The sequence below is a fragment of the Dasypus novemcinctus genome, chromosome 16 (genome assembly GCF_030445035.2).
Source record: "Dasypus novemcinctus isolate mDasNov1 chromosome 16, mDasNov1.1.hap2, whole genome shotgun sequence".
NCBI lineage: Eukaryota > Metazoa > Chordata > Mammalia > Cingulata > Dasypodidae > Dasypus > Dasypus novemcinctus.
Genome location: NC_080688.1, coordinates 96,500,524 through 96,515,019, shown reverse-complemented (window position 1 = coordinate 96,515,019; position 14,496 = coordinate 96,500,524). Strand labels below are relative to the sequence as shown.

Genomic DNA, 14,496 nt, shown 5'->3' with positions numbered 1-14,496 from the left:
AGTTCAAAGTCTTCACAGATAAACAAAAACAGAATATGTTACAGAAAGACCAGATTTTTAAGAGATACTAAAGGGGGTGCTGCAGCCTGAAAGGAAAAAACAAGGGGTTTATCCTGTCATCCAACGTACTTCCCCAGTGCTGGGACTCTCTGCAGATGAAGCAGTCCAAGGGTTTAGAAACGAAGATTAGGAAGGGTAAACTAAAGAATGAGAAGACAGACAATAGAACAACATGACGACAGACAGCCAAAGGAGAAAATGGATGAAGGCATGCCTTTACAGTAATAATACTGAATGTTCATGAACTGAGCACTGAATGTTAATGGATTGAGCTCCCGATCAGAGGACAGAATGGATAAAAAATATAAGCCATCTACATGTTGTCTACAAGAGACCCACCTGAGACATAAGGACACAATCAGATCAAAAGTGAAAGGTTGGGGAACCTCCTATATTTTTTAATGTAATATTTTGTGTGATCTATGTATCTTTTAAAAATAAATAAAAAACATATTGTTTTAAAAAGTGAAAGGTTGGAAAAAGGTATTCCATGTAAACAGCAACCAAAAAAGAGGTGTAGCAGACCAGACAAATGTAAATAGCAACATTATAGTATATGATCAATAATTATTCAGTGCAACTGGCAAAGTGTTTCTGTGATCAGTGTTCTGTAATTTTTTTCATACAAAACAAACACTTTTAACTGAGGGCTGGAAAAGAGATATATTTTTGGATACTATTTTTTTAACCATTTCTTATTCATATGCTTTAAAACAATCTATCTGGATCAATAATGATTTAGCATGACCACTATTGAACAAGATTTTGAGATTTTCTGCTTCACAAAATTATGAGTTGCCAAATTGTTATCTCCTGTAATTCATTTCAATCAGATGTGAAGAATTCCCAAACAGGAATTTGATTATCGAAAAGAATTATGGCCTAAATGGAAATTAAATAATTGAACCAATAACTTATTTCATTCTTAAGAGATTATTATGTCCAATAATTAGAGCTATAACATAAAAATCAGAATTATAAGTAATTGATTATATTAAATCTAACCTGGCCTTGCATTCTCATTTAAAATTTGTAATTTCTTTCAATCTATTTTTCTATTTATTTTACAATTTTACAATAAAGGACTTTTTATCACCTAAAAGAAAAAACCATTGGTGATACACTTTGGATAGATCATATGGTATGTGAGTATATTTCAATAAAACTGCTTAATAAGCAAATAAGTATTTGTTCAAGAATAGCCAGAAATAGCAGCTATATACAGCAGGGAAACAGAGATTGAGAGGTGAGGAATTTTCTTGTTAGTCTGTTTTATTATTATTGAAATAAGGAAAATGCTTTAATAATGGTTGAAGTGATGAACACACAGCTATGTGATTATACCAAATACCACTGATTGTCCATTTTGGATAAATTGTATGCTTTATTAATACGTATCTATAAAATTGATTTGCTTAAAAAAATAGTTGGGAGGAAACTGTATTAAATGTAAGATATAGACTAAAGTTAGTAGTGGTATTTTGACTATACTCTTTCATAATCTGTAAGATTTTCACAATAATGTAAGGTAGTGGTGGTGGGAAGATGTCTGGGAGCCACGTATGACAAAATTCCTGCTTGTTTTGTAAATTCACAAATTTTACTATCCACTTATTTTTTATGTATGTTCATGTATGAATTATATACTTCAATAAATTTTTTAAAATGGAAAAAACATACAAAATGGGGTATTAAACTTGGACTGCACTCTAGTCTAAGTTCTTAGCATAGGCTCCCTAAGATCTTTGACTTAAAGTTGGGGTGCTGCTCTTCTCTGCGTCTTCTTGGCAGTACCCCCAGGGAACCCTGGCCAGCACAACCATTCTTCTGGACAAGCCGCAGTGGCAGAGGAAGTTCTTCAGAGTCCTTAAACAAAGTACACTGTCTGCGGCACCCCAGCTGGTACCCTGGCCCCATGCGTAGTCCCTGATGCTTTGTTTCCTCTCTTTTGGGTCTTCACTCCCTAAGAGAATGTCAGCCAAAAAAGGCAAGTGCAGTGGGGAAGGAGCTCATTTGATAATCTAACACAGATGCTGCTGATTTTCATCCACAGGGCTCTATCCTGTCATCCCACATACTACCCCAGCGCTGGGACCCTCTGCAGATGATGCAGATCAAGGAGAGCACGCAGCCTCGCAGGACGAGGTGGGAAACCTCGCAAGGCCGTGGACAGACGCTAAGATGTGGGGTGGGCCAAAGCGCCTGAGCACCTGTGCACCCTCTCCTTGTGGGTATTGGGGCAGCTCCTGCTTCCACCTAACAGGACGAAGCTGCATCCCTCACACAGTCGGGGTGAGTCTTGGATGGTGACAGTGACAGCTGACAGGCATGGCACTGCGGCTGGCATGGCCCCCACACATCTATTACACGGAGGCAGGTGCACAGCTCCACTCTTCTGCCATGCTATGCTTCAGTAACTAAGTTCAAAGCCACAGGAAGCTGATTTACACGTACCAGTAAGGGATTCTCTTCTCCCTTGAGAACATTCCTTACCATAAAGAACTGTCTGAGATTTCATGCCTTGAACTCTTCAAGGGCAGGCTCAAGCTGCTTCCTTGTGTCCCCACTGGCCCAGAAAGGCTTGAGTTAATGAGTGTCCTGACCACAGGCTGCATAAGCACCGACACACCTACACACCTCAACAACATATAGTTAACTGTTAAGCAACCTAAAGCCATCTCAGCTACAGAAGATGCCACGGGCCACATACTAGAGCTTAAATACGTCACAAAGTCATTTGAGGCCCCTACCACTGTAAAGTCTTTTGAAGGTCACCTTTAATAAGTGTAATTAATCTTTCTTCAAAGACATATACATGCTTCATTCTTTAAAAATAAGTATTTTTACACGCCACACAAAAATTTTCAAGATGAAGGAACAATGACAGATAGAGAAGGAAAAAAGGAGAACCAAAGAGGATGTTGACCACAAGACAAGTACGCAAAGTGCAGGCCCAGCTACCCAGGAATGAAGGCCCTGAAGAAATGTCCCTGCTCTTCTAGAAAGGTTCTGGAAAGTTCTGCAGGCTGCAGTCAGCAGCATCCTCAAAAGCAAACACCTTGAGAGGAAACTTCTGGATTGAGTTTCATAAGCTTCTTCAAACGCTCTTGACAAGGCCAGTAATGAGGCCAGGCAGAGTGCAATGGCAGACAAAGCAGCAGTGAAGGAAAGACATAGGAAAATATACGTTTCAATGTGGAAGGACTGTGGTTTAGGGTCCCTCAGAAAAAGGCAAATAGCTCCTCACCAATCAATCTCCCCGGTGGTGCCACAGAAGTAAGTGACATTCATAACGACCACCTCACCCCGTAAGATCACGTTACGACAGGGAGACACACAGGATCATCTCGGAAAGAGCCCAAACAGTGAATCCCGGGTACAGACCCCCTCGCTGAGAAGCTCACTCCCGGGAGTCAGGGCTGAGCATCTGCCAAGGAGGCGCCGTGGCCACCCACCGCCACGGTTCTACTGAAGGGATGCTCACAACGCCGTGTGCCGGGTGACACTGCAGGACACTACTCGTGTGACAGGCGCATTGCCAGACAACTACGAGGGTTCAAGCTGTTCACAAAGGTGCCCCAGAAATTTGCAGGGAGGGCGCTCCATCGCAGGCGTGCACTTGGGTGTGCACTTGGCACAGTGCCATCTGACAAGGCGTAAAAAATCATTAAGCTTATTTAAACGAATGATCAGAGTTGTCAGGAGAAATGTAAACAGGGCCGTGGCCTTTTTCTAACATATTCCCTCCTGGACCTACCACGGTGTGTCACCACGTGGCCATACACAGGCACCACTGGAAACAACCTTACCATGGCACCATCACAGCATTCCTTGGAATGCTCACAGAAACATCTGGACAGAAACGCACAAACATGAAGTGAGGGCATCGGGCACTTTAAGATGCGCACGAGGTGCCATAGTGTGTGGCTTTCTCTCATGCAGGGAATAACCTGTCTGCACACTGGCAGCAGAGGAAGTCAAGAAACTCTGAAACAGTGTGACTACCTTCAGTGTTGCTTGATGCTTTACTTGAAAAGAAACGACAGCTTTCATCTATTTCTCAAAGAGCCTGTGATGAACCACTGCTCCAAGACATCCCAAGGTCCCAAGACGTAAAACCCAAAAAAAGAAAGACACCAAACTACTATCTATTGCTGGGAATTTAACATTGAATCAACTCCATTAATGTGCGGGGTCAATTTGATTAACTAGATTAAGGGATCTGATCAAAGTATTGAACAAGGACTTTCTATGACAAAGCAGGGAAGGGAACCAGCCTTGGCTACAAAAAGAAGCCAGCTCCAGCCAGCTGCCAAGTGTACTGCGGGTGTTCAACCAGAGGGACGCCCTGACACCGCGAGGCCCCAGCAGGCCCTGCCTTCTTCAGGCAGCAAGGCTCACTTCTCCAGGCAATCTGGGTTTCTGTTCTTTACCATCAAAACTACAACTATCATGTGCATGCACACGGGCAAGTGCCAACTCAAAACAAAAGCATTTGGATTTCCAACCTCAGAAAGCAACATGAGTACTCTGACAAAACAAAGAGTTTCTTTCAAGCACTTCACAAAGGGTGAGCATGACGTGTGATATTTACAGCTGCTGAGTCCACTCCACGACAACTGACTGTGTTGTCACCTTGATCCTGCCTGCGAGGACTCCTTTGCCCTTAACTGTGTGATCCCCGCGCAGAAACCAGGAGGAGGCGCAAGCGTGTGAACGCGCGATCAGTCCCTCCTTCAGCTATGACGCTGAAGTGGACCAAGTATTTACAATCGAGTTTCACGGAGTTTACAAGAGCTTAGAACTGCACACGCCCCATCAGTTTATATTACAATAACAAGCCCGGAGCGTGCCTGATTAATCCTGCTTTCACGGTCACCCCTGAGTTTCCTTTACAAACGTGGAGTCTTAAACGGAAACAACCACCTGTCACAGAAAAAAGGAAAACGTAAGTGGTTTCTCGCCGAAGCAGCAACTTCAGGGGGCTAAGCACAAGCTTAACTATTCCGCCGGCGTGTAAAACCACTCGCGGGGCCACGCAAGCACCCGGCCGCCAGGGTCCCGCGCCGCGAACCCCCGGGGCGCGCCCCGCCCACTCACCCGGGGACCACCACCTGGCCCGGCTGCGCGCACAGCTCCCGCACCACGCCGGCGCGCTCCGACCGCACCCTGCGCGTCGCCCCCCGGTCAGCGCGCAGCGAGGGCGGCGCGGGGGCGGCGGCCCCGGGCCCGGTGGCGGGCAGGCCCACGGCCAGCACCGAGCCGATGCGCACCGCCGCGCCCGCCGCCACCTTCCACTCGAGCAGCCGCAGCGGCCCGGGGCCCGGCCACCGCACCTCGGCCACCGCCGCCGGGGCGCCCTCGGCGGGACCGCCCCCGCCGGCCGGCGCCGCCATCCGCGGCCGCTCGGGCTCCGGGTCCGCGCGCGGGCGGGGTCGCTATGGCAACACGCGCGTCGCGGGCCGGCGAGCCCCTCCGGGGGCGGTGGGGCTCCGGGCGGGCGGCAGGGGCCGGTCGGAGGCGGAGGGTGTCCGCCGGCCGCTCAGGGTCCGGCGCCCATCCCAGCGCGAGGTGCCGTCGGGAGCCGCGGGCCGGGGCGACGGGGCTGCGGTTCCCGCTCTGCGAGCCCGGCGTCCACCGGCCGGCCGGTCCCGCCGACTTCCTGGAGAGCGCGGTGACGTCAGGGGGCGGGCACGGCGGCGCGGCGTGCGTGCGCGTGGGGGCCCGCGTGTAAACACCGCGGCCTACGCAAAAGCCGGTAACGGAAACGGCCCGAGAGCAAGCCTCGTGGGGCTTCAAACGGCGCGAACAGTTGCTTCTGCGCGCGTTTACAGCCCGAAGACTGGCGCCATTGTAACTGTGAGTCCCAGCATGCAAGGCGCGTCGCTGTACACCCAACTCTTCCGCCGAGGCCCCGCGTCCTGGAACTACGAGGCCCGGCATGCAGCGCGAGCCAGCGGCGTCCTGCGTCGTGGAACTGCAAGTTCCGGCACGCAACGCGGGCCGCTGTCGTGCAACTTTAGTTACACACTGAGGCGGTGCCATGAGAACTGCGAGTCCCGGCATGCACGGCGGGCCGCTGGGGCCCTCTCCAGTAGTGCGCTGAGGCCCGGCATGCAACGCGAGGCGCTGAGACCCGCCGTCTAGGACTGCGAGTCCCAGCATGCACGGCGGGCCCCTGTGGTTCTCTCCAGATGTGCGCTATGGCCCGGCGAGGCCCGGCATGCAACGCGAGGCGCTGAGACCCGCCGTCTAGGACTGCGAGTCCCAGCATGCACGGCGGGCCCCTGTGGTCCCTCCAGGTGCGCGCTATGGCCCGGCGAGGCCCGGCATGCAACGCGAGGCGCTGAGACCCGCCGTCTAGAACTGCGAGTCCCAGCATGCACGGCGGGCCGCTGGGGCCCTCTCCAGTAGTGCGCTGAGGCCCGGCATGCAATGCGAGGCGCTGAGACCCGCCGTCTAGGACTGCGAGTCCCAGCATGCACGGCGGGCCCCTGTGGTCCCTCCAGGTGCGCGCCCAGCCGGCGTCGCCGTCGGCCTCCCCGTCATGCCCAGCGGCCGCGCCCGTCGGGTCGCGGTGGTGAGCGCACGTGCGGAACCGCGCACCTCTCCCCTGGGTCTGGAGGCTGGAGGGCCCGCGTTTGGCTCCGGCTCCGGGCGCCGCAGAGCACCTACCGCGGCGCAAGAGACGTTTCAGTTGGGGAAAGGGAGAGGGGTCCTGCGTAGGAGAGGGCGAAGTAAGCAGAACTGCTAAATTGCCCAAAATTTGACGGGTAGTGCGCCAGGACAGTTTCCCTTTCCAATTATTGTAACCAAGGGTTAAGAATTAATAAACAATTATGAATACTAAGTTATTATACAGTTGCCTTTATATTGTGAAATAGCAAAAGGTTGATTTGTGAGATTGCTGCAGCTGGCTAAAGTGGTTTCACCCGTTGGTGTTACGCTGGACTTAGCCTCACCGTTGTGTTTGCTTACCATTGGGATGGTGGCCGCTGCACCCATTTCTGTTTAATATCCATATGAAAGACCTTGTAGCTGATGTTTGTTCTGTAGACCCCTATCCCAAATCTTTGTTGCTGACCCCCGTTTCTGTTCAGCCCATTAATTTTATTAACGAATCAGCCTGTGTTCAGCTTCACCCCAATTACTCATTAGCACTCTGATGTTATAAAATACTAGAATTCCTGAAGATCAGGGAGTCAGTTTTGATCCATGATGCCTAGTGTGCCCCTTTGCTTGTGCAACCAAATAAACTTTCTCTTTGAAACCCTGGTGTCTCAGGATTGGCTTTAAAGATGCATCGGGAGAAAATAACTCGCTTTTGCCCGGTATTGTTATCTGATGCTGTATTGTCATTTGTAAGAAAACAGTAAAAAATAATTGCCTTGGTCAATAATAACTGAGCCATTGTGTCCAAATTAATTAGGCACCAAGTATTTGCACTTTGTTGTTTACATCAAGAGCTAGAAACCCTTCAAATGCTGTATTCTGCTCCAAGGAGCTTTCAAAATGAAGGAAAGGGGTGTCAGAGAAACTTTCTTTTAAGCTCTGGGAGACATTTTAACAATCGTGATAGTTTATTCTACATGAACTACAACAATTTGAATTCAGCCCCACTTTGGTTTCTGCAAACACCAGGGTCTTGACTGAAGTAGTCCTGTCCTCCACAACCTAAAATTAGTTTTAGTAGGTCACGGGTGGTTGAGCGCTTACTTTCCATGTACGAGGTCCTCAGTTCAAACCCCAGTACCTCCAAAAATAAATAAAAATTGTTTTAGTTGCTGAGTTGATAAAAGTGCCCAATTTGTTTTGAAGTGGAAATGAGCCCTGAAACTGTAACTGAAAGTTAGAAATTAACAAATAATTATGACTACAAAATCATTATATAGATACCTTTATATTATAAAATAGCAAAAGGATAATATCTGAAATTGCTGAGACTGGCTGGGTTTAGTCTAGACCTGCTATTGTGATGGTCATTCCAAACAGCCCTGTTTATGGTTACTCTAGAATTAGCCTTCTCCTTGTGTATACTTAGTATCGTGATGGTTATTCTGGACTGAACTTACCTTTGTTTATGATTATTTCAGAACTAGGCTAACTTTTCTGCATACTTGCCATTATGGTAAGCACTCTACCCTCTCCTGTTTGAATCCATAAAAACTCCTTCTCTAGTTTGGGGAAGGCAGATTTAAGACATCCCCTCTCCTTTCCTTTCACTGGCATCAATAAACCTGCTTTCTCTTATGTCCATCCCAGTGTGGACTCCAAATCATCTGCTCTGGGCAAGAATGCAGAGGAACCCCTGCAGGGCTTCCTTTATATACAGGAAGTAACTGAAGTTCCAGGAACTACTCTGGCTTGCCTGGGAAGTGGCCTCAGTATATTGGCGGAGGAGCTAGAGCTAGAATCCAGGTTGCTTGATTGCAGACTTCTGCTACTGCACCACCTGGTGGTCAGCCGTTGACCATGTACCTAACACGTTTGATTTCAGGGGTGCAAGGAGATTTTCCCATGTCCAGAAAGATTTCTTCCAGTTTTTCATTGTGCTTGAAATTCCACCATTCGATATTCACTCCTTTCTTTGCGTTGGAATTCTCTTTATCAAATACACTCTGTTAAAGTACCAATGGCCCTAGGAAGAAGCTTGAACCTCATGGAGACGTGGGTCACAGTGGACGTGTGACTGTGCCAGGACCTGCCTGCCAGGACCCTGCCTGTCTTCTGAAAGCAGCTCTCCTTTTCCTTGGTGAAACTGCTTCTCTTCTTAACAGGTTCCTGGTAGGACTGTTAGTCAAAATACCGAGCATTCCTGGCTGACTCAGGATTGGGTAAATAGTCTGAGCTAAGCCGGTGAAGTCTTTCCTTGGCGTTTTACCTGTGGGTGCTGGTTGTCTCTTTCCTCTAACATAGGACGACGTACGTCTGAAGCTTTCACAGCCAGGCCCCTGGGGCTTACCAGTTGGCTCCCCAGTCCCTCCCCCTCCCAGTCCAGCAGCAAGCATGAGGTGGGAGTGGGAGATAACTCCGGGTGGAGGACCACTGGAAAGTCAACATCAGAGAGTCTCTAAGGGCTGCAGAGAAGCCCCCACCCAAGGCCTGGTGCTGGGAGATACCAGAGGAGGGGAGGCCCACCCATCCCCTGGACACCACAGGCTCTGCTAACCCCTCCCTGGGATTGTAGTTTTCAATCCCTCTTTTGCAAAAGATGGAATCAGCGAGGGTGTTTGAATTCACAAGTCCTCGTTACCTGGGGGCGAAGGAGGGGGAGCCCCACGTTGGTAAAGCAGCACCCCTGCCCCATCCTGAGTGTGTGCTTTGGCTTTGCATTAAACTCCCTTGCTGTTATCTGACTAGTCCTTGCATTCTTCCTCCTGACAGTGTCCAGAACCCTCCTGCCGTAGGTTACCATCTTCTCCAAGACCTCCCACGGCCTCCCCGACGTCATGCCGACCCGCAAGAGAAGAGACGGAGGCAGCAGGCCAAAACAGAGAGAAGCAAGGTGGAGAGAGACCAAGAGGCTTGACTCTTCAGCGTTCCTGAGGCCAGGTCCATCACCACTGGTCACTGCTTACATGAGGTGAACAGGCCCTCTGGCTGCCCTACTCATTGTTAGTTACCTTCACCCCACATTTGAGGAGCAAAGCTATCACCAGATTTTCTCTAGATTCTTGACTAAGCTGCAAGAAATGAATTTCAAGAGCAAACCATGTTTATTAGGCCAGTAATTTGTTAAGGTAGGGAGGGAAGACAAATGGGAGAAAATCCCAAATCATGGGGTCAAGGTAGAGAGGAAAGGGCTGAAAAGTGATAAAGAGGGCTTATTCACAGAGTACAACTCCCCATTATAGGTTATACATCCCCAGGTTTACTTGCGTAGTGATCCAGGTAGGGGCGAAGGAGGCCAGAATTCGGGGTTTTTGCTTTCGCACTTACTTTTTAAACCATTAATTATCCTGCCCCTTTGCTAATGACACAGAGGAGTCCCAGCTGTTTGCTGTTTTGCTTGATTACCCCCCTGATCAATCCCCCAGGAGGGCCCAGTGCCAAAGACCCTGGAGAATATCCAGTGTGTCTGGCTTCCAGGGGAAATCTAGTCTGAATGGGAGAATCTCGTGAGGGTCTTCCCGCAGCCGTCTGGGGGGTAATGGAGCACACATGTTCAAAGGCATGGCTTTTCTGCCAGGGTCCAGATCTGTCTAGTGATTCCCTATATACCCTGCTTCAAAGTAACATTCAAACCAAGGTCAATTTTCAGGTCCTGAGAGACCTCCCTTTCAGAGGCCCTTGTCACAGCAGAGAGAATCCACCTGTGACTTCTAGTCACCCCAGACATCGCCAGATGTCCCCTGGGTGGGGGCAGGGCCCAGCTGAGAACTACTGATAGTGTTGGTACCACAGACCCTGGCTCTCGAGGTGTAGTCCCTGGAGCCTCACCTGGGGACCTGCTCAAAGTTCAGACTCCAGCTTTCCTCCAGGCCTGCTGAGTCGGCTGTGGCTGTGGGCCCAGCCATCTGTGTTTAACAAGGCCTGCAGGAGACTCAGATGTGTATTGCCTTGGATTTGGGGACGTCTTCTCCTTCTCTGACCTTATCCCCTGGGATAGCAACTGTTTACCCACCAGAGCATGTCAAGCATGTCACTTCAGCACCTGTACAGGGAGACACTTCAAAATATCCTAGAGATGCATGTGGAAAGAGACCACTTTTCCTTAAATAAGAAAAAAATAAGATCCTCTTGACTTTAAGAAAATATTTTATAATAATTACTGGAGGACTACATATTCCTTGTAAAGATTTGGAAAACTGTTAAAAGACTGAAGGAAAAAGCACTCATAATCCTAGTATGTGGCACTTATTACTGTGAATGTTGTTCTTTTATGTATATATCGATATATATGTAATTTTTCTAAACACTTGAGATAATACTATATATGGCTTTTTCATGTAGAACTATGCTTTGTTTATGTCAGTAAAGATTTTGAAAGCAATTTAAATGTAATTATACCTACAATGGCAGCAGAATGGATAGATATAACTTAGCCATTTGCCACTTTTTGCAATTACAGGTGCATTTCTTGTAATTGCAGACTTTGTCCCGTTCCTGCCTGCTTTCTCCAGACACAGCCCCATGGCTGCAGGTGACAGACAGTGCTAGCCGGAGAACTTGCCTGGACTTCCTAGAAAACGGATTGTGGGAAGATGGTGCAACTCTGAATCCACACATAAAGACAGCAACTAGGTAAAACTAAACATACGGACAATACATAAGCACAACTAAGTGATAAGGGAATCCCGTGAAGTGGTGAAGACAAACAAGATCTGTGAGAGAGAAAGAGAGCAACCAGCAGCAAGTCACAGCGCAAGATTTACTTTAAAGACGCTGAGACATGCCACATTGCCCTCCAGAAAGGCTGCACTCGCATTTATTCCCACTGGCGATGTGTGAATTTTGGCTTTTAAAAGCATTTATATGGAATGAGAAGGACCATGCTTTCATTAGTGACTTTGAAGTACCTCATTGATGCACTTGATGGAGGTAGATAGGTAGATAGATGACAGATAGAAGAAAGAGAGGTAGATGGTAGATAGAGACAGATGATGGATATAGATGATCATAGATGACAGATTTAAGACAGAAGGTAGATAATAGACGACGATTATAACCTTGGCCCAGGTAAATTCCGTGGGGTCTTGAAATCAGTCTAAGTTGACTGATTAACATGTCTTTAATTGGTTTGATTTCATTTAAAGCAATCCGCTATCTTTCAAGTATCATGGGACAGAAAAAAAATGAGAAATACTGGATTAAAGAATTTTCCCTTCTTGGAAGGAATGGGATAACTATTTTGCAGAAAGTAAGATAGTGGTCAGGAAAATTTGCATAAGCCTGCAATCCTTTATCCAGAAATCTTAGGACCAGATGTGTTTCAGAATTCAGCATCTTTCATATTTTAGGAAAGTGATGTGTATGTACCTCATACATTATCCAATCTCTCTAGTGAGGCCAGGGCAGCACTTTAATCAAACCCACTAATATTTCTGCAGCAAAATGGGAGTGGAATAAAAAAGACCACAAGTAGCCTCATGTCAGGTCAGGTCAGATTTTGCTGCCAAATGAGTTATGCGAAAGTTTCCATGTTTAAACTCTGGATTTTGGGACTACAGATCACGGGCTGTGGACCTGCAATAGAGTGGATTTTAGTGGCCAAGAGGGAAGAAGGAGTCTGCTCTCTTGAATTCTGGTTGACCTTCCTTCCCAGGCCTGGTTCTGTTTCTAGAGAAAGATCACAGGATTCTTCTCTCCCTTTTCTCAGCTGGGGTGCTGCAGTAGATTGAACTGCATACCCCAAAAAAGGAAGTTGAGTCCACGCTCCCCTCTGAGGATAGTCCTGTTGGGGTGTGGCCTGACTAAATCGGGGTTCCCTTGACCCGTGTTGCTGGGGTCCTTCAGGGAAGCTGCTGGAGGGTGCCCACAGCAGTGGGACCAGAAGGGCAGGCACAGAGCGAGAACTCACCCTGTGACGGGAGGTAGGGGGGCAGACCAGTCCAGGAGCCCCAAGGATGCAGCCAGCGCCAGAGCTAGAGCTCCACGAGGAAGCGTGGCCTTGCTGACGCCGCGATTTGGCCATGGAGCCCCCAGACCACGACACGTGACAAGGTGTTTCTTATGTTTAAGCCAATCCTATTGTGTGGCATTCGACTTAGCAGCCTTGGCAAGCGAAGGTACGTTTCCTCCAAACTGTGATTTGTGCAGCTGATCAGGGCCCGAGCTGGTGAGGCCAAACCAGGAGGAGACAAAGGGAAGGCCGCGGGTGCAGGCACAGGAAGGCGGCCTTGGCCTGAGAGTGCTGGGAGGAAACTGCAAATGTGGCCTGTGACTCAGAGGAGCTACTGGAGGCAAATGCAGGGGCTTTGCTAACGCTGCAGGTTATTTTCCAGACTTCCTTAAAAAATATCTGTGCAGGGCCCTGTTTAACTTTTGGCACAGAATAAATATTTCCTGTAGTGGCAAACGTTTCTGAATCAAATTCTTTGAGAATGTGCTCTTTTCTTACTTCATAATGTATATTACGTATACTTGACAAGTATGGGGCTAGATAGTGGGTATTAGATACATAAGAAAAAATCAAATCCCAGTTCATTTTAGATGCCTTTTAAAGTTCTACTACTTGTAAAACCTCTCTAAAATTAAGTCATATAATTTCTAGGTATAACAGTTTGATATTATTGGTGAATTCCAAAAAGAAATATTGGATTATGTTTGTAAACTGGTCTTTTCCTCTGGGCATATTAGAGCGTATTGGATTCAGAGGGTTTACTTTTACTTGATCAAATCGTGATGAAGGCTTTGATTGGGCCACATCGGTGGGACATTGCATCCGTGCCCCTGTAGTGGGTAGGGACTCAGGGAAACCACCGAGAAGGGAGGTGGGAGTCTGGAACTGAGTCCCCAGGAAGTAAGCGCACAGAGGAGCTTGGTGGAGGAAAGGGCAAGACCCCAGCGGGAGAAGCAAGCCGTTCTCCTGAGTGTCCACAGCTGGCCCTGTAAAGACAGCAGCAGAGCCCGGCGAGAAGCCAGCCACGGGGAGAGGGGCCCAGGAAGCCGGGAGCCCCGTGCGTGGGGACCGATGTGCTAAGGGACGTAACCCAGGCTGTGGAGCCTGGTGACTACGCTCCTACCCCAAAGGAACACCCTTCACAAAAGCCAGCAGATTCCTGGTATTTTGCATCAGCATCCCTTTGGCTGACTAATACACTAGTCAAAGAAAAATTAAGAAAATGAAAATGTTAACCAGTTTTACCTCTTCTTGATTACATTTATTCTTTTATTATTTTCCTTTGTGATTTCTTCCTGACTCCCTCCCTGACTTCCCATTCAAGCAAAAATCCTGAAGAGCTTTCGGTTTTGGTGACACGGGCTCCTTATGGCAATTCTGCCCCCCTTGCCGGGTGCACCCTGCAGGGGTCGTCCTGGTGCTCACCAGCTACTGGCCGCCGCTTGCCAGTCACTGGACTAAGTGCGTCCCAGGGCACCGTGTCCCCACCACTCACCAGACAGCTGCTCTTGTCAGTGCATTATAGATGCAGAAGTGAGACTCGAAGAGGCTGGGTGAGCTGCTCCCAGCTCTCAGCTGGAGTCGGCAGGGCTGGGGTCCCACAGCCAGACTGCCGGATTGCAGCCCACCCTCTAGGAGAGGGCTTTAACGGGGCCACCGCCCAGCCAGCGGAGGGAGGTCAAACTGCTTTTAAATAAAGCCCGCTTCTTTGAATAATGTTGAGATTACAAATGATAGATGCAACGCAAATTGTATTTGATGTTTTGCTTCTTTTTGTTATTTTGGCAACATGACTGGGAAGAGGGGGTATTGTGGCTAGGCTAGACCACTGAGCTTGTTCCAAGACAAAGGGCACGTGAGAATGCTTGTGTAGA

General features: G+C 48.4%; 1 protein-coding gene and 1 long non-coding RNA gene across 7 annotated transcripts in view; one reads left to right on the top strand and one right to left on the bottom strand.

Annotated features, from left to right (window-relative positions):
* CTDP1 (CTD phosphatase subunit 1) overlaps positions 1–5,705 on the bottom strand; it is a 108,723-nt gene extending 103,018 nt beyond the window's left edge. The window contains exon 1 of one of the 2 annotated variants that reach the window (XM_004462914.4): positions 5,161–5,705. In XM_004462914.4, coding sequence (XP_004462971.3) covers positions 5,161–5,456 — 296 coding nt within the window. In that variant the 5' untranslated portion in view covers positions 5,457–5,705. The remainder of the gene's footprint in view (positions 1–5,160) is intronic. The other variant, XM_004462912.4, reaches the window with a different exon arrangement.
* LOC101425234 (uncharacterized) lies at positions 4,725–13,093 on the top strand. 5 transcript variants are annotated; one of them, XR_011646020.1, is made up of 3 exons: positions 4,725–5,008; positions 9,445–9,643; positions 11,153–13,093. It is a non-coding gene; the product is annotated as an uncharacterized lncRNA (long non-coding RNA). The 5 variants fall into 5 exon arrangements; XR_011646022.1 differs by lacking the exon at positions 4,725–5,008 and adding an exon at positions 5,790–6,569; XR_011646021.1 differs by lacking the exon at positions 4,725–5,008 and adding an exon at positions 6,557–6,797.
* Positions 13,094–14,496: the final 1,403 nt, after the last annotated feature.